Source organism: Rattus norvegicus, chromosome 7, assembly GCF_036323735.1.
Source record: "Rattus norvegicus strain BN/NHsdMcwi chromosome 7, GRCr8, whole genome shotgun sequence".
NCBI classification, from domain to species: Eukaryota; Metazoa; Chordata; class Mammalia; order Rodentia; family Muridae; genus Rattus; species Rattus norvegicus.
In genome coordinates, this window is record NC_086025.1 from 60,223,851 (window position 1) to 60,242,438 (window position 18,588).

General features: G+C 45.3%; 1 protein-coding gene across 2 annotated transcripts in view; it reads left to right on the forward strand.

Annotated features, from left to right (window-relative positions):
- Positions 1 to 236: 236 nt before the first annotated feature.
- Ppm1h (protein phosphatase, Mg2+/Mn2+ dependent, 1H) overlaps positions 237 to 18,588 on the forward strand; it is a 260,861-nt gene continuing 242,509 nt past the window's right edge. The window contains exon 1 of one of the 2 annotated variants that reach the window (NM_001271079.2): positions 237 to 548. In NM_001271079.2, coding sequence (NP_001258008.1) covers positions 304 to 548 — 245 coding nt within the window. In that variant the 5' untranslated portion in view covers positions 237 to 303. The remainder of the gene's footprint in view (positions 549 to 18,588) is intronic. The other variant, XM_039079145.2, reaches the window with a different exon arrangement.

Consider the following 18,588-nt stretch of genomic DNA (forward strand, 5'->3'; position numbering starts at 1 on the left):
AGAGACCTGCGGCAGCCGCCGCCCGCCAGCCGTTCCCGGGACTCTCGCTGTCCCTCCTCAGCCGCCCGCTCGCTCCATGTCGCCCGGTTGCGGAAGTGTCGCTGGGAGAGGTGGCGGCGTCGTCGTCAGGGAGCACGGGAGGCCGGGGCTCGGCCCCCTGCAGCACTGAGCTCCCGGAGCCGCGCGTCCCAGCGTCCCCACCGCCCGTGCGCCCCGCGCCCGCCGCAGCCTGCATGCCCCGCGCTGCACCTCGGCCGGCCGCCGCCTCCTGCTCGCTCAGCGGCTGCCCGGCGCCGGAGTAATATGCTCACTCGGGTGAAATCTGCCGTGGCCAATTTCATGGGCGGCATCATGGCTGGCAGCTCCGGCTCCGAGCACGGCGGCAGCGGCTGCGGAGGCTCGGACCTGCCCCTGCGCTTCCCGTACGGGCGGCCAGAGTTCCTCGGGCTGTCTCAGGATGAGGTGGAGTGCAGCGCAGACCACATCGCCCGCCCCATCCTCATCCTCAAGGAGACCCGGCGGCTGCCCTGGGCCACGGGCTACGCAGAGTGAGTGCACCGGCGCCCCCGCTCTCCTCGCCGCCCCTCCCCGCCCCGTTCCAGCTCCTTCCTCTCACGGCTTCTGGGCACTAGGGTTCTCCACCAGCTCGGCCTCCAGGCCTCGGGCGAGAGCCTCTTCGCTTACACTGACCAGTTCCCCTTCTCCCCGCCCCCCCCCCAAACCCCGGGTATGGGCTTTCGGACCCAGCAGTGGGTGGCAGAGGGGGATGGCAACGGCGCAGGACCGTGGGAACGCAGAGGTTGGACTGCTCTGATAATAAGGGGTCTGTAATACTTTGGGGGGGAAAGTGGGCAAAACAGCTCTGCTGAAGTTGCAACACGTTAGAAAAACCTGTATCAGTGTTCAATCCTCCACCCCTACCCCAAAATCTTTGTTCCCCGGCGTGAGGTGGATGCTTGCGGGAGGTGTTCCCGGGGCCGCGGGCTTGATGCGCGCGTGACTGCACGTTCGGAAAGGTCTTTCTGTGAGCTCTTTGGGCTTTATGGCAGGTAGTGAATGCCGCGCGACCAGTAAATGCCACTACGGTTTCCCACAGTCCTTGGGGAGATAGAAACTTCAGGTGTCGAATACAGCATTTTAGTAATCAGCTTTTGTGATTACGCGAGCTCTGGGGTGATTTGCTATTTAAAAAAAAAAATAGAAAAGACCGAGTTAGGCAACGGCCGGGCATAGAACGGGGAGAGAAGGTTTCGTTGTCCTTCTGCTACTCCACGGCCACTTCTCCATTGACTATTATATTAATAAGCATCGTGTGAATGGTGGATAAGTAATGTTTTCTCCCACCTAATATTACTATTTAGCTTTGTGGGACTGGAAGACTAGGAAAGAAGAGGGCATTTAGACCAGAATCCCCAGGCTAGTGACTGTGGGTCCAAAACCACTCCGAGCACACCTGTCCCTTTCCTTACACTCTCTCTGTAATCTTGGCCATCCCCAACCGATGCATGGCTTCTCTCTCTCTCTTCTCTGATTGGTTCGTCCAAGAACCAATAAATTTCCCCTGAGCCTCGGCGCTTTCATGCTGACCCGGTTCTGGTGGCCCAGATCCCCCCCCCCCCCCCCCCCGCCCCAGCAGGCGTGGTTCCTTACAAGCCGAGTTCCGGTGCAGGAAGTAGGTGGCTTGCGAATCATTCTGCCTAGAATCTTGAATTCTTTTTCCTCCCGCGTCATCCTGTGATCGTGACTCCACGGGCTTGTGTATAAATGGGGATTGATGACTGGCTTGTGAAGAAAGGAACCCGAGGATTGGGTGTGCGGGGTGGGCAGGTGGGTGTGTATAGCATAGGCAGACTGGCGTGAAAGAGGAGAAACAGGAGGAACAGCAGCCTGTAACCTCCAAGAGGAAGCTGAAACCTAAAGTCGGGGACAAGTGCCTGCTAATTCAGCTAGTTCCTTGCCTGAAAAATAAGTTTAAACGCCATCGGATCCTTTGCAAGGTCAAAAGCAACTGGAGGTGTCTGACCCCATGATTGTATAGGTGGAGGCCTTGTGCCCGCTGTGCTCCTGAGCAGTGGAGGCTTGGTGGAGCGTGGACACCTGAGGGTCTGGGTCATGCACTGGGAAATGGTGAGATTATCGAAGGGAGAGAGGGAGGCAGGCAGGGAGGGAGGGAGGGAGCAGTATCACTGACAGTAGAAGCTAGCCTGGCACTGTGAAGGGGAAACCTCACAAAAGTATGAGGAAAAGAATTCTTCAGTGGTAAATAGGCATAGGAAGCTGAATGGCCCTACTTCCCCCCCCCCCCCAGCCTGTTTCCTTGACTCTGTGAGGAAACCTGAGAGCTCTGGCTTATTCTAGGCTAGAATGAGAGATGTCCAGCTCTGACCACTGTAAAGGCTTCTTCTGTTCTTAACACTAGTTACAGACTGCACGCGTGTTTATTCATGCAAACATCCTGTACCCCTGGCCCCAGGAACAAAATGTTTGGAATGTATGCTTTTCCAAGTGTGTTTGGATGGACCTATGAACACTGCTGTATTCTGGCCCAAACAGGCTCCTAGTTGGTATTACTCTGTAGCATTTTCATAAAGCACTGTGACAGGGGCATCCTTCCAAGTCAGTGTGGGTAGAATTGCATTTCCTCATAGCCCTGTATTGTAGACATGCTCCCACTCAACTGTGAACATGTTCTCACTGGGTATCCCAGACTAGAGAGAAGCCCTGTCTGCCATTCCTCAGGCTCCTGACGAATGTCATTCTTTTAAACTGTGCTGCAGTAATAATAATGCTAATATACTTAATGCTAGGCACCCTTTAGTATTTTCAAGTTTATATTAGGCCACCAAAGTATCACAACAGTGTTATCATATCTACTTTGTAGATGAGAATACAGTTGTGAAATAATTAAACAACTTGCCCGCATTAATACAATCTGTATCTGAACCCAGAGGTCCCTCTCTACAGTTTCAAATTATGATGCATCCATCTGACCCAGGGGTGTGTCATTAACAAGGTAATGTCACTATCATTTCTCTCTCCTCATGACTACTTTCATGAGATACCATAATGTGTACCACATCCTCAAACCTCGAACTGATTGAAACAAAGAAGGGATGGGTTGGGGGGGGGCGGCGATCAGAAGTTACTTCCTGTTCGTAGAGGAGGAACTGGGAGGCAGAAATCCTGTTCTCTTTGTTCTAGAAGGTTCCTGGGAGGGATAGAATAGACAGGAAGGTTATTTAACTAGTGGACATAGAGGAATGCTTTTGAACCTAGACTTTATTTATGTCTCTAACAAAAGCTTGAACTTAGGGCTTGTAGTATAGGCTGTCCAGCTCCTTGGGAGGCTGAGGCAGGAGGATCTCAGCTACTCAGGAGGCTGAGGTAAGAGATTAACAAGGTATACAGTTCTATCTGAGGTAGAGTGAGTTCAAAGCCATGCTAGGCAATTTAAGAAAACCACATCTCATAGTAAAAGGTAGAAAGATATGTGTACATACATACATAAACATGTATACAACATAGATGTAGACACATACATAGGCTAACACACATGCATTCCTAGGTGGAACAAGAAAGCATCCGATTCCAAGCCTACCAGGAGAGAAATCTTTCATCACCTGATGACAAGGATGTTGACAAAAAGGAGTTTAAGCTGTAATGTTGACAACCCACCATTTTGGATGGCAGAAAATGGTCTATTTTTGTCATTTGTTGGTAATGCCTTTTAAGAAGAGATCATCTCTGCATGAGAATCCACAATAAGCAATCCTTATAAGTCAAGAGGGTACCAAGACTGAAGACCTTCCTCTATTCTGGAACTTACTAATGGGATTTTCTGGCTCCTTGAAGAGTTTCTTACTGTGGGGGACAATGTAACCACTCAATTGTCGGCTCTCACCTGTGAGTAGATATCAGATATTCTGAATACCAGATGTTTACGTTATTATTCATAACAGTAGCAAAATTACAGTTATGAAGTAGCAATGAAATAGTTCTATGGTTGGGGAAGACCACAACCTGAGCAACTGTGTCAAAGGGTCACAGCATTAGGAACGTTGAGAACCAGTGCACTAGATTAAGGGGTACTTGACAGACAGCTCTTTAAGGGTCATGAGGCTCTTTAAAGCTAATGCAGTATTTTAAAAACATGCATTAGCGAGTTCCATTTTGAAACTTGGCTTCGAAATCACTGACTGAGCCTGTGAGGTCTACCCAGAAATTGCCTAGGGAAAGTCACTCTCTGACCCAGAAACTGAGGTAGCTACTTCCCTCTGCTTCCACAAATTCAAATGCCACATAGGTTGTCCCTGTGGCACCGGGACCTGAGGTCAGCTCGTTGTTTTAGTGGGCTAGAATCTTTCTTTTCAAACCTTTATTTATTTAATTTTCCTCTCACTTTCCCCTCCTGGTCATCCCTATAGTAATCCTCCGCCCATCCCAGGGGTCCCTTTTCTATGAGTGAGTAAGAGACCCCTGGCACATCAAGTCTCTGTGAGGCTAGGAACTTCCTCTTCCCCTGAGGCCAGACAAGGCAGCCTGCCTAGAATGATATATCTCATAGACAGGCAACAGCTTTTGGGATAGCTCCTGCTCCAGTTGTTCAGGACCCACCCACAGGAAGGTCAAGCTCACATCTCCTACATATGTGTGGAGAGGCCTAAGTCCAGGCCGTGCATGTTCTTTGGTTGGTGATTCAGACGCTGAGAGCCTCAATGGTATAGGTTAGTTGACTCTGTTGGTCTTCCTGTTAAGTTCCTATCCCCTTTGGGCCTACAACCCTCCTGCTGTTCTTCCATAAGAGTCCCCAAGCTTCATCCACAGTTTGGCTGGGTATCTGCATCTGTCTGAGTCAGCTGCTGGGTGGATCCTGTCAGAGGACAGCCATGCTAGACTCCTGTTATGTTTCATCTGAGCTACTCTTAGCTCCATTCGGCCAGCCCTCTGGGCCATGTTTTTATGGCTCACATAACCCATGGTGGCTTCTCCTTCCTCATCCACCTTTTTCCCTTCATGGTTCTCCTCTCTTTTTAAACTAACTTTTCTACAAACCACAAGTGGCAGCCCCAGACATGTAGTCAAGCATGGAGTCTAGGCCTTAAACTGTAAAGACTGAGCCAGTGTTTTTGGGAGAAACATTATTTTGTATATTAAGCATTATTTAAGTTTTCTAATGATACATTTTTCAATAGTAACAATTGTATCGTTTTTTCCACACTTGCAGCCCTCTTAAACATTACTTTGAGAACCTTTGTTAAATGAGCATTACCTAAGTTCTTTGAGTCTCATGGAGTTCTAAACTGTAAACGTGTGATTGAAAGAACATTATTAAGATCCAGATAGCAACTCAGGTATTTGAATTTGTCTTAGAATGTGTTGGGCACTCTACCTCTCGGTCAACGCCACCCACTGCCAGCTGCCGATAAATGCTATCAGGCGGCCATTCCCTACTAATATGAGATGTCATCGTGTGCCCCAGTAACGATAAACCATTTCTGTCTTGAAGCTCTGAAATCCCCTAGACTGTTTTATTCTTTCCTGCTCTGGTCTCCCCTATACCCACTCTTTCTTTCAGACACCCCTCCCCTTTTGCAGAGCCCTGCCTTGGAACTTTCTGTCCAGCCCATCATATAAGGGACCTGAAGGCTTTCTTTCTGCTGGTGGGAAAGGCTGAAAAGAAGCAGGACGGTGGGGGCTGTCATTGAGCTGCCCTGTCTGAAACAAATACCTGCAGGTAAGCAGAAGTCCAGAGTGGCTACAGCTGTTTCTTCTGCTTCACTAGTGACATTCAGAAGGCTTTAAGTTTCCACATCTGAATATCTACTTGCTAAGTTCATTCCAAGGTGGTGCTCCTGTGAGGGGCCATTTCTGTAGACAGATGCATCACCTTCCTTCCAGGACTCCTGGTGCTTTCTGGAACTGGATTTAGCCATTCTGACAGGTGTGTTTACTATCTGTGATAAAGCTCTGTTTGGGGAGACAATCTCATGTATAATATTGCTCTACCACAGCAGGCTTTCTGGGTTTGGTAATAGCAACTCCCTTTGGTAACATAACCCTGCAGACCAGGATTGTTTTCTTCAAACACATATTGCTCAAGACAGTTTTCTTAGTAGTGTTTGGAAGAAAAAAATTTTAAGTGTCTTGAGTTTTCTAATTTGCCTAATTTAATGGGCCTTTTCACTCGTGAAGTTATGCCCCTCCTCTGAGAAATAAACATTGTTCATCTGCACCTGTTATTTTCCTCTAGTGACATCGGTGCCTTCTTTTTCCTTTTAAATTTTATTTTCCCTGGCTATTTGCCTTTATACAGCAGGCACTGGTCTCGTGCTGGGTCCATCATGTATAAGAAACAGTCGTCATCTGCACTAATAGCATTGCCCGATGCCCACGCCTGCCCTTTGCAACCATCTTTGAAGTGGCATCAAGGGCTGTCACATTTTCAGATGTCAGAAGTAGGCTTTTCTTTGCTGTGGTTTCAGTCTTTTAATATCTCTGGGCAATTTTGAGTCTCAGTACTTAGGAAACATGAGGGAAGCAAACAATTTTCCCCCCAGATAGTTTCGCGATTAGCTCTGTTCTCAAATGCCCCAAGATGTTTGCACATACCCACAGTAGAGAAAAAGGGCCCTCACTCATTCTGTGGACACACAGCAGTTGGTTCAGCTCTAGATAGCTGGGCCGATGTCTAGGAGCCGAGCGAGAGGTCAGTGGATCAAAAGTCACTGAACTGATCTGACCTGGCAGGATGGTTGCTAGACTCAGATCTGGATGCAAGCTCGAACAGTTGGCAAGGCTGAGGAGTTCCTCGGAAACTTCCTCAGCAGGATTCTTGCTAAGACCACAGGGTGTGGGTAAAGATCACCAGAAGAGAACTGAGAGCAGTTAAGGGCCACCTGTGTGTCGTGACCCCTTGGAGGATGGAACGACCCTTTCACAGGGGTGGCCTAAGACAGTCAGAAAATGCAGATATTTACGTTACAATTCTTAACAGTAGCAAAATTGCAGTTATGAAGTAGCAACAGACATTGTATGGTTGGGGGTCGCTACAGCGTGAGGAACCCTTTAAAGGGTCACAGGATGGGGAAGGTTGAGAACCACTGACTTAGGGGTGCCCAACTAAAGCCTTATCAAGTACAGACTGTTTGCCACTCCTGCAAATGGGGAGATGAGCAGAGGGGGAGGAGGGTTTGCAGTTACCTAACCATGCTTTGATTCTGATTCATAGCATTGCCTCTGTGACCTTAGGTCATTACCGAGTTCCATACTGACTGTGGGTGGCACGCAAAGTGTGTACGTGATGCCAGACAGACCTAATCACATAAGCTGGTGTTAAGGGTAATAGTGGAGGAGCCTTTACTAAGTGGTCCCCTTCAGTGCTTTTACCAGCTTTCTAATTTATTCTGTCACAGACACTTTGAAGGTAACACGAGGACAGCTTTTGATTTGCTTGGCCCATTTCCACACCCCCACCAGCACTCCACCTCATTAGCTGCATCAGCGTTTGCTTGGTGCAGCAGTCACGGCTTGAGATGTCCCTGTGTACGTACTCTGTACTGTGCGCATGCTCTGTACCGTGTACTTTCCATGTGCATTTCATAGAGCGAATTCAGGACAAGTGCAGAAGCTCATTCAAAAGTGTGCACGCCTTTTAAGCGACAGGCTTAAGACCCATGCCCAGTTCTCACTGCCACCTCTGGTGGTTTTGACCTGTCTTGTAAATAATTTCTTTTCTTTCTATTCGTAAATTACGCCCATTTTTAAACTCCTATTCACCTCTAACAAGGACAATAAGTTATAGAACTGTAAAAGTGTGTTACTAAAAAGTTCAAATAATACGTAATCTATGGAAAGTTGTAAAGAACAAGTTGAAATTGCAAAGCCAGTAACGGTTAATACGTGAGCTATATCAGACTTACTATATCTTAATAAGTAAGAGTGGATGGAAGGCGGCATCTTTGTGAGTATGTATTGGACTCATCTGTAAGTCAGTATCCAGAGGGGCACCGGATATTTCAGTGGAAGGCTTAGTATTAATGAATCACTGGTGGTTGGCCCATCTGGGATTTACATTTAGGCTTTTAAGATTTATTCTGCTCCTCTAATTATTTCCTTAAGGACAATTTCTAGATGGGGAAAAGCCATGCACATTCATAATTATGATTCATTCTATCAGACTGGCCGTACCACTTCATGCTATAGTCAGCAATGTGTGACTGGAAACTGATTTAGCAGTAAGCCTTTGATGTTTGCCAAGCATCAAAAAGATGAGAAGCACTTCATTAAACTCAAGCTTGATGAAATGAAGTACTCACATATATGTTTCTATTATCTATCATATATTGGCCATTTGGATGATGATTCTTTCTGATTTATATAGTTTGTCTACTCTTTGGAGATAACTATTGTTTATTTATAAGAGCTCTTTATATGTTAAGGACATTAACCTTTAACCTATTACCTTGCAGAACTTTTCTCATATAGTGAGTATATTCGTTACTCTTCTAATTGCTGAGACAAAAATTTCTGACAGAAGCAACTCTAGGAAGCATGGTTAGTTTTGGCTTACAGCTCCAGGGCACAGAACCCCTCACAGTAGGGAAGTCATAGAAGCAGGAGCCTGAGGTAGCTGCCACCTTGCATCTGCAGTCAGGAACCAGAGCTGGAGCTCAGCTAGCTTCCTTCTTTCTATTTAGTCTGGAAAGCCAGTCCCACATTTGGGGTACGGGTGGCTCTTCCCACCTCTGTTAACCTTATCTGTATAATCTCTGGTAGGCATGCCCAGTGATTTGTCTCTGTGATGATTCTAAACCTTATCAAATTGACAAGATTAAACAGTGTGTCCAATGTCTAACTATGTTTTTTCATTTACGTTGCGAGGTTTAACTTCTGTGCGATTTAATCTCTGTTATGGCTGGTATTCAGTATCAGTTTGAACTTTTGAAGTGCTACAGTAAGCAGCTTAGCATTTTAGCTGCTGCGTGCTCTCGGTTATAAGGCACAGAAGCACAGCTTTGTAGAGCTATAGAGAAGACAATGTCACCTCAGTCCAAGCAGGTCAGGGGATCTCCAGTAGGAACTGCACCTCTGCACCGAGAAGCCACTCAGTAACAGACCAGCAGTTCTTCCTTTCCTTCACTGGCCTCACATCTGCCTGTCCCTGCCAGCAGGCAACTGGGGTGACTGACTGAGGCCTCCATTCCAACCTGGAGTCTGGGGAAGAGGCTGGATTTGGTTCAGCTTGTATCAGACAGAGGTCCATGTTTAGCTTCCATGCCTGTGGCCAGGGAGCCAAGATCACATCTCAGCATAGCCACCTGTGAGTCTGTCACAGGAAATAGCTCTTTGTAAAGAAGGAAGGGATGGGGGTTGGGGATTTAGCTCAGTGGTAGAGCGCTTGCCTAGGAAGCACAAGGCCCTGGGTTCGATCCCCAGCTCCGAAAAAAAGAACCAAAAAAAAAAAAAAAAAAGAAGGAAGGGGTGGCAGTGTGGGCTGGGCAGACAGTTCAGAGAATTCTGCTATAGGTAACTCATTTAGTAACCGGCACTGGAGTTCCCCATTTACTTCTGATGTATATGAGCAGATCAGAGAGCTGAATCGACCTCATTTTTATACATTCTTCAAATCAGCAAATCAGCGCTAAACAGTGAACCTTTAAAAGTAAAAGGATTATGATGTCACTGATAGGTGAGATTTTAAAATGAAATCTCCTATGCGGCTGCATGCACTTGCTCTCTCCAATACAAATAGTACCTGAAATATTGTTTATTTGTGTTCGAATGTAAGGGCTGCCCTGTCTTGAGACTCAGGGTGGCACCCGTGTTATGTATTTCTGTCCACTCTTAGATTGACTGTGGGAACCCAGGGGCGTCCAACTTTCTTGACATTGTAGCAGAATCTAAAAATTTATGCTCTAGAATAATGCCAAAAAAATTAGTAAAATAAAACGTACAAAAATCTTGGAATGCAGTGCTCTTGGGTAGCATTCTTATCTCTACTGGGGCTCATGGCCTACGGGTCACACATTGGCTACACTCTGACCTTTCGTTTTATCATTAATCTCCACCCTAGAATGGAGAGACTTGGGCTACCCATGGAACTCATGTGTTGAGGGCTTGTTGTAATGATTCTCTAATGCACATTAACCAAGGTGTTGCAGCCCTTAAGACAGTGGCAAACCTCAGTGGGACCATATGTCCACACATAGTATTTTCCCTCCTCTGTTTTTTAGGCAGTTCTAGGCTGGTGAGAGTCATAATTATGTCAGCGAGTGTCTAATCCTGTTTTATAAAACTGAAATTCCAGTTTATCTTTTTTTTAATCTCCCAGGGTCTATACCATGTCCCCCCATTAGATACGGGTCCAATCTGATGAACTGCTAATATTCGTTTTGTGGTACGCACACAGGTCTTCTCAGTACATTTAAAGTCCAAGGCCTGCTTTGGGTTGTCTCAGATCTTGAATCTCCAGGCAAGAAAAGCACACAAAGGAAAATGGCTTGTTCCACAGTCTTCGGCATAAAATTTCATGCTGCCCATTTGGATTTGAGAGACTAGGACCACAATCTTACAGTGGCGATTCATCTGCATGCCCTTATGCTCTTGCGTTAGACTAGAATTCCACAAGTGTGGTTGCATGCATAACGTCAAAGCTCAGGAACGCCTCTGCGGACGCTGAGACACTTTTAACAGTCCACCACTGAAAAGCCAGCCAGTCAGGTGACTTGCCAGGAAGCTTGTGTTCCTGTGTGTGTAGCCTGGGTTTTGTTTCTGTACGGACTGTACTGTCAGCTACCTCTCCGGTGTCTGGAGTGAGGCTCTTACCCCGGGGCTGCAGACATAGCTAGTATTGCAGTTCCTAGTTCTGGCCCCCATTTTTTGTTTTTTGTTTTGGTATAAAACAGAGGGATTGGATTGGCGGTTTCCATCATTTTCCCTTTATAACCTTATTCCCAAAATACTGAGAAAAAAGCAACAGCAACATAGGATTATCTTCATTTTGGGAGAGGATGGACAATTGAATCATCATTAACGTGTTGGTTATATTTGACAGCCAGAAGTGTAGAGGCACATGATCTCGGGCACAAGGACAGTTTTTAAATCAAGTACTTTTACTCTTCTGAAAACACTGTGAAACTGCCAGTGTTGTTCTATTCTTTTTAATAGACCCATAAAACTGGGGATTAACTATCCTAGAGAATGCTAAGGCCCTTTCACTTCTGAACTCTGAGTCCCTCGGGTCAAACTAAGAACAAAGTATGTTGCCTTCCAGACTGAATATTGTCCAAGTGAGACCTGCCACCACCTTTGTTGTAGTATTTCCCCCCACTATTTTCTTATGAACCCCCCACACCCTTTATTTTTTAAAGACAGGATCTCACTGTGTCACCCTGGCAGAGAACTCACAATAGAAATCCGGCTGGTCTGGATCGCAGAGAGATCTTCCTGCATCTGCCACCCAAGAAATAGAAGTAAAGGTTTGAAACCTGCAGAAATGAGGCCAGTAGGTACCAGCACCCACGTCCCCATTATCTAGATTCTGTAATTCATATCTTGCTGTATTTGCTTCATGTGCTGTCATTCAGTCCAACCTTGAAATTGTTACATATGTATTTTCCTTAATCCCGTTACTTTAAACTATGCTATTCTTTCTGATATAATTAAAAATTTTGGACTGATTAGTTTTGATCTTTCCAAATGAGGAAAAACCACTAGCAATTTGTTCTTCTTTGATGTCAGGGGTGGGACGGGATGCCTCACCTTGGACTTCTGCATCATTGGTACCCTGCAAATGCCTCCTTGGTTCTTAGGCTTTCTATGCCAGCATTTCTCAACCTGCGGATCACCACCCTTTGGAAGTTGAATGACCCTTTACTGGGGTCACCCAAGACCATTGGAAAACATAGATATTTACATCATGGTTCATAACATTAGAAAATACAGTTATGAGGCAGCAACGAAAATAATTTTAGAGTTGGGGGTCACCACAACATGAGGAACAGCACTTATGAAAGGGTCGCAGCATCGGGAAGGTTAAGAATGCTGTGCCATGTCTCAAGCTATAAGCCTTGAAACCAGTCTGTCCACTCTATGCAGGGTGTCACTGAGAGCTTTGCGTGAGGTTAACTTGGAGAAGGTCTCTTGCTGTGTCCCTGTTTAGTTTCATCATGAGTAAGTTGTTTGAAACTTGAGTCATTCTTCCAGCCGGGGGCCGGTCAAGTGACTGTTTTCCAAGAACGTTCTTTAATAAAGACTCCAGGATGGAGCCTGGATAATTCTCAGGATGAATCGGGACATCTTGACCTGTGACCTCCTAGTTCTGAAGCAGAGATCGTCTGCTAGGACTGGGAAGATCGAGGAACCTCTGTGATCAGTGTCTGTTCTCCTGGTGTGCACAGGCCAGTTCTGTTTTCCTGGCATGTAAATTCATGCTATTTTTTTTTACACTATCTCTGACTTAATTTTCTCTATAATAGTGGTTCTCAACCTTCCTAATGCCGTGACCCTTTAATACAATTCCTCATGTTGTGGTGAACCCTAACCACAAAATTGTTTTCATTGTGACTTCATAATTGTAATTTTCTACTCTTATGAATCATAATATAAATATTTTTGGAGACAGAAGCTTGCCGAAGGGGTTGTGACCCACAGGCTAAGAACTGCTGCTCTAGGGGCTGGGGATTTAGCTCAGTGGTAGAGCGCTTACCTAGGAAGCGCAAGGCCCTGGGTTCGGTCCCCAGCTCCGAAAAAAAAAAAAGAACTGCTGCTCTAAGTGACTGTACGATTTAAACACTTAGAAGTGTTTTCTGAGGATGGATTTTTTTTTACGCTTTCTTGACATAATAAAGATATAATAATAGTACTACTAATAATGCTCATTTATAACTGTGGCTGTAGATGGTTGCTAAGCACCCGCATGGGTCCTTTATATAAACGTCTTTGGTGGAGAGCATCCCAGCATCTGACTGTGTTGCTCTCTGTGTCTCTCTGTCTCTCTACCAAAATAAATAAAAACAGAAGAATAAGACGAGAGCTGACGAGAACTCTAGTTATCTCAGGATCCCATGCTGTCTTCCCAAATGAGCGCTCTGTGGGATAATTCATTAGGAAAGAGCAACTCCGCCAGCCAGAGGCCTCAGTGGAGAAAGACTCTGAAGTCTATGGTCTGAGTCCCAGTCCTAGGACCCACACAGCGGAAGGAGACAGCTTACTCCTACGAACTGTCACCGGGGCCCCACACATGCTCGGTGGCCCGAGTGAGCACGTAAGGGGCACACGAGATGATTATAGTTAGGCAGTGACAGTGGAAGCCATCCTATCCTCGTAAACAGTCACCATGAAAAGGAGTTTAATGTTTCTGCCACTCAAGCGAAGCTAACAAGGCCGAATTTTCAGGCAGCTCTACATTGGATGGGGGAAGTGAACACATCACGTTTTCACGTTTTGAATAAAATTATGTTTTTCAGGCACTTTGAAATAATTTCACTGAAGATACCAATCTTTCTTAGTTATACTTAACTTCTCTGGTATATGGGCATTCCTAGGTGTAACAGTAACTGGGACTGTCAAATTAGCTTTTTTTTTTTTTTTTACTAGAAAGTGCTTTTCTTTTCTCCATAATATAATGTCTTTGATAATGTTTTAAACCTTGAAACCAATCTGTCCACACTATGTAGGGCGTTAAGAAGTGGATCATGCTACTTGGAAATAGGCTTTGGAATTCTCAAGACTAGAACTCAAATCCTAAGTCAGATTTTATGAGACTCTTTAACTTTTGGAGATGTTACCTGAGTTTCAAACTAAACAGACAGGTTTTAAGGGGTTTGTGTTTCAGCCTAGTGATTTGGAGAGCAACAAGGCTCCCAAAGTTGAGTTTAGGGTCCCTAGCAATATTTGCTCTAAAGTAACCATATAGATTGTATATATCTCCATTGATGACTTGTTAGGTCTTATGGAACCTTGCCGGACCACCAGTGTAATTAATCATTGCAGGTCTGTGTGCAGACAGGCAGATCAATTGCTTGTCGAGCTGAGAGGGCCAAAGTGGCGTGGGTACTGTCGTTTTAGGAAGATGATAAATAGATTTCTTTAAGCATACGAAAATGATGCCTTTCTACCGTATGACCATTTCCATATTATGTATAGGAAGGGGGACAATCTCAAGTAATAAATTGACCACTTTTAAAAAGAGAAATGTGGCAGATCATTGAGTTATTTAAGCGACCAGTTCTGGTAGGCCACTAGCCATTCCGTGTCATTTGGTGAGAGAAGGTGAGAGAGCATTGACAAACTATGCTTAGAATCCAGAGCTGGCAGGAGCCAGAGCTGGGACGGGACCGCTGAGGAGGAAGCAGTTTGAAGGCAGAAGAGATGGCGGTAGCTTGTAAGAGCATGTGAAGGATGGTCCCGCTGGGAAAGCAGGCTGCTAACAATACAGAAAGGACTCGAGCCTTTTCTCTTCAACATAAGGACGAAATCAATACAGTGCTTGGTTGAAAATGACCAGCCTGTGAGGAGGGAGGACTCTGGGATGTATTGTTTGGGGAGAAGCAGCAGCTTCATCGGTCCTTGGGATAGCGTCCCTCCATAATGCAGAAGGTGGAACAGAGCCAGAGGCGGATTAGGTAGCCTCCTGGCACCTCTCCCTGTTCTTACTGATGGGCGGAGGCTGCTGAAGGCCGGGCTGCTCTGCAGCTAGAACCAGGTGTCCAGAGCAAGCGTGGCTGGTAGCGCAGCACAGCCACAAATAGGAAAAGAGTAGACTTGGCAAGCGGGACTATGGCAGCTGCTGTTTTCTTATTTTTTTAAATAGTCCTCACGTGGGGATTCCAGGGGGCCATACTTGAAGCCCTGCTGCTGTCTCTCCTGCCCCAAGGCATCAGGTGAATGGACAGAGGCCACCTGCCTGTGACAGTCCTTTTGCACCTGGTGCCCTCCTGAAGCCTGCCTTTCTCTTTGCTGTTCCACATATAACTCATCCTGGTGCCACCTGTGTGCCACCTTTCCATCTGTGAGACAAAAGGCTCGAGGTAGATGCTCGTGTAAGTAAGCGTGTGTTAGGTACCTCACAGGTTCAGAAATCTAAGTCTAAGCCAGCCTGGCTTTTGACCGAGGTGGCATGCTAAATGCATCATGGGTCACCTCATGATAGCCAAAGGAGAAGGAGGCGGGAGGGGGCAGAGGGAGAGCTCTCCTGAGTTCCTTCAACAGGTGCCTCAGTGACTGAACTGCCTTCAACCGGCCTTGCCTCTTAAAGGCTCCAGACCCTCCCAGAAGTGCTGCCCTCTGGAGACCAGTCCTTGAGTGCGTGGCCTATGGGAGACATGGGACCTCAGGATGTCAGCATGTGATGCTCTGGACTCCTAAAACGATTGTTTCTTTACCTTTGACCCTCTCGTCCTTGTCATTGACGTCTCGGTTTTAAGAATCCTTGGGGGAGATTTCCTTTGCTAGCTATGCCACATAAGCATGAGTTTCCTCCATCCGAGAGAGAGAGAGAGAGAGAGAGAGAGAGAGAGAGAGAGAGAGAGAGAGAGAGACCAGTTGACCCATACACATCAAAGCCCTTAGGCTTCAAGGAAAGCATCACAATGACCACTGCTAAAAGGTCTGTTTCAGCTCAGAGCAAAGTGCTCACCACTGTTGCAGTTAAACCTCACCTCCCAGTGTGGTGTCCCCCAGGTCCCAGGTCACTATGGCTTTGGCCTTCTAGTGCTGCCTTCCCAGACCCCTGTTCTTGCAGATTCTGCCCCAGGACTGGATTTTTGAGGGCTTTCCCCTGTGTGTTCAGATCAGGTTCAAGACCATTGTGTTTACAATTTAAATATTCTCAACACCTTCCTCAAGCACACTGCTCCAGAAAGTCTCCAGTGTTCTTTTCCTTGTTGAAAAACTGCTTCATAATGGTTTTATTTTCTTGGCTTCCACCATGCTGCCAAGTAGCCTGATAGGCCTGATGCTGGTCGCTGCAGATTTAATTAAACTCGTGCTGAGAATAATATTTTCCCAGCAGAGTTCAACCCCAGGGCAAAAGCCTCTCCTGTAAAATTTTCTGTCATTTGCTAACTACGAATGAGAAGAACTTAGAAATATCTTTAGATGGTTACTAACCTCTCAACAGGGGGAAACATGAATTAATTAGTCAGGAACTTAGAATTTTTAATGTTTGTATATTTTTTATTATGGAAATGACAGGTTTGTTGGTGGTGCTTCAAGTTCTTATAAACATTACAAAGAGCATAATTATATTTGTTATTTATCAATAAAGTGATGAACTATGATCTCTCAGTATATATGTATTTATGAAATGAGATCCTTCTCCATACTCAGTATTTTTCTTTTTAAAATTTTATTTATGTATTTTGTGTATTTCAGTGTTTTATCTGCACGTACACTTGTACACCAGAAGAGGGCATGAGGTCCCATGGAACTGCAGTTATAGAAGGTGGCGAGCCACTGTGTGGGTGCTGGGAATTGAACTCAGGGCCACTGTAGAGAGCAGCCAGTGCTCTTGAACACTGAGCCATCCGTCCATCCCCTCGGTACTTTTCTTAACCTTAAAATGAATGTCTTTCGATGTAAATTCAAATATTTTCTTTCTTTGTGAGATAGCTTTTGATAGGAGAGTAGGCTGGCTTGAACAGCTCTCTAGCCCAGACAAGTATGGTGTGATGTTTCTGTCTGCTGGATGCTGAATACAGATGTGAGAGCCACTACACCTGGCCTGATCTATCATTTTTAGTAACTCCATGTTGTCTCTTGTGGTCACCGTGCGCGCGCGCGCACACACACACACACACACACACACACACACACGCACACACACACACATCCATGGAATTCTTATATATAAATCCACGTTAAGTCATAAAGTGACAAATGTCAGGTTTAAGGGGGGTTGTTTTTGTTGTTTTTTGGGGGGGGAGTTGCTTTTGTTTTTTAATGAAAAATATCCAAATGGGAATTTTGAAAAATCTCAGATAATGTATTTTATCTGAAATTCCTTTAGTAATATGTTTGCTGAGTTACACCTGCCGGATGAAGGAACATTACTTCTCTTTTGTACATTTAAGTTTTAATTTTGTGTTTTAGATAAATGTTCTTTATGCACCAATTTAAGGCCCATCTGAATGATCCTTCCACATGAAAGGAGTATCTTAGCTCTTAGGACATTTGACAGTATGAATGGTGATGTTATTAATTCCCATGATTTTATTTTTTATAGAATATTCTTGAAGTGTCATAGTTATTGTTCATATGTATATTATATATTCATATATGTATATATACATATATGCATACATACACATACATACATGTATATGTGTATACACACACACACACACACACACATATATCCCTCCATACTTCTCATAAAATCAGCCCACCGATGATCCAATGTAGAACTGATCTACTGGGAACATACTATAGTTCACTTCAGTGCACATGAAGGGAAAGTCAACTTTGCCCTACAGGCTGATGGGAAAGGATGGCTCAGCTCACAGGTGTGAAGTGCCACCGCACCTGGAGGTTTCAGATTCACTTAGCAACTGGTGTTTGTTGGCCAAATGGCTCCATGTATTCTGCACCTGCGCTGCCCTGTGTGATGTGACTAAACTTTTCCTGGGAAGATACAACACCGATTTCTACTCTCCCCAGATAAGGGAGTCCACAACAGACCAAAAGTCCAACTTGGTGAACCAATGAGTTTTATTGGGGTTACTTATAGGAATATAGGTGAAAGGTTACTTACAGGAGCAGAAATGACTCAAAGACAGCTGCATCACCAAAGCCCATCCCAGCATGGTGCAGGAAAACTCAACCGTTTGGAGAATATCTTTTCCTGGTGGTTCAGTTGGTTTAAATCTCTTCCAGGCAGCCCAGCTAGTCTAAATCTCTTCATGCTTTCTGCTTCTTGAAACTATCTGGTCAGGTGTCAGTCTTCTTTACAGCTCTGCTTCCTCCATCATAGAGGCTGAGTTTTTATAGCTTGGTCTGGGAGTATGTGACCTAGTGAATTTGGTCAGTTTCAGGGACTTCCTGAAGCTAATGTTAGTTGCTTACCTTTCCATTTAAGGAATGTTCTGAAGGATGGAATGGTTTAGTCTCCAGGAAACTACTGTGTAACACTGCAGGGAAATGAAACACATCCAGCTTTCCTATCCTTTAACTGGTGGGAAGACCTTAAAAAGCCACTAAGAATTAAGAACAAATCCTTCTGGAGAAAGTAAGTTTTTTGGTTTAGATGAGTGAGTAGCTCACAGAGAGCTGTGTCTTGTTCTCGAATTCAGAAACTGTAGAAGTTTCCACACACCGACAGTCCTCTCACCTATCCAGTACCTTCCCCCCAGCCCCCGTTTCCTGTCCATTATTCTTGTTCTATTGTTTAACAAACCTATTTGGCAGAGTATACAATAATAGTGCATAATAAACCACATTCTAGGGCTTCTGTTACCAACTGAAAATATTAAATGGGAAAATTGAGAAGTTGGCAAGTCATGCGTTTTAAACTAAGTGCCTTTCAGGCTAGTGTGATAAAACCTAGGGCTGTCTTCTCAATACGCACAAACCATTCCTTAGTCCAGCATA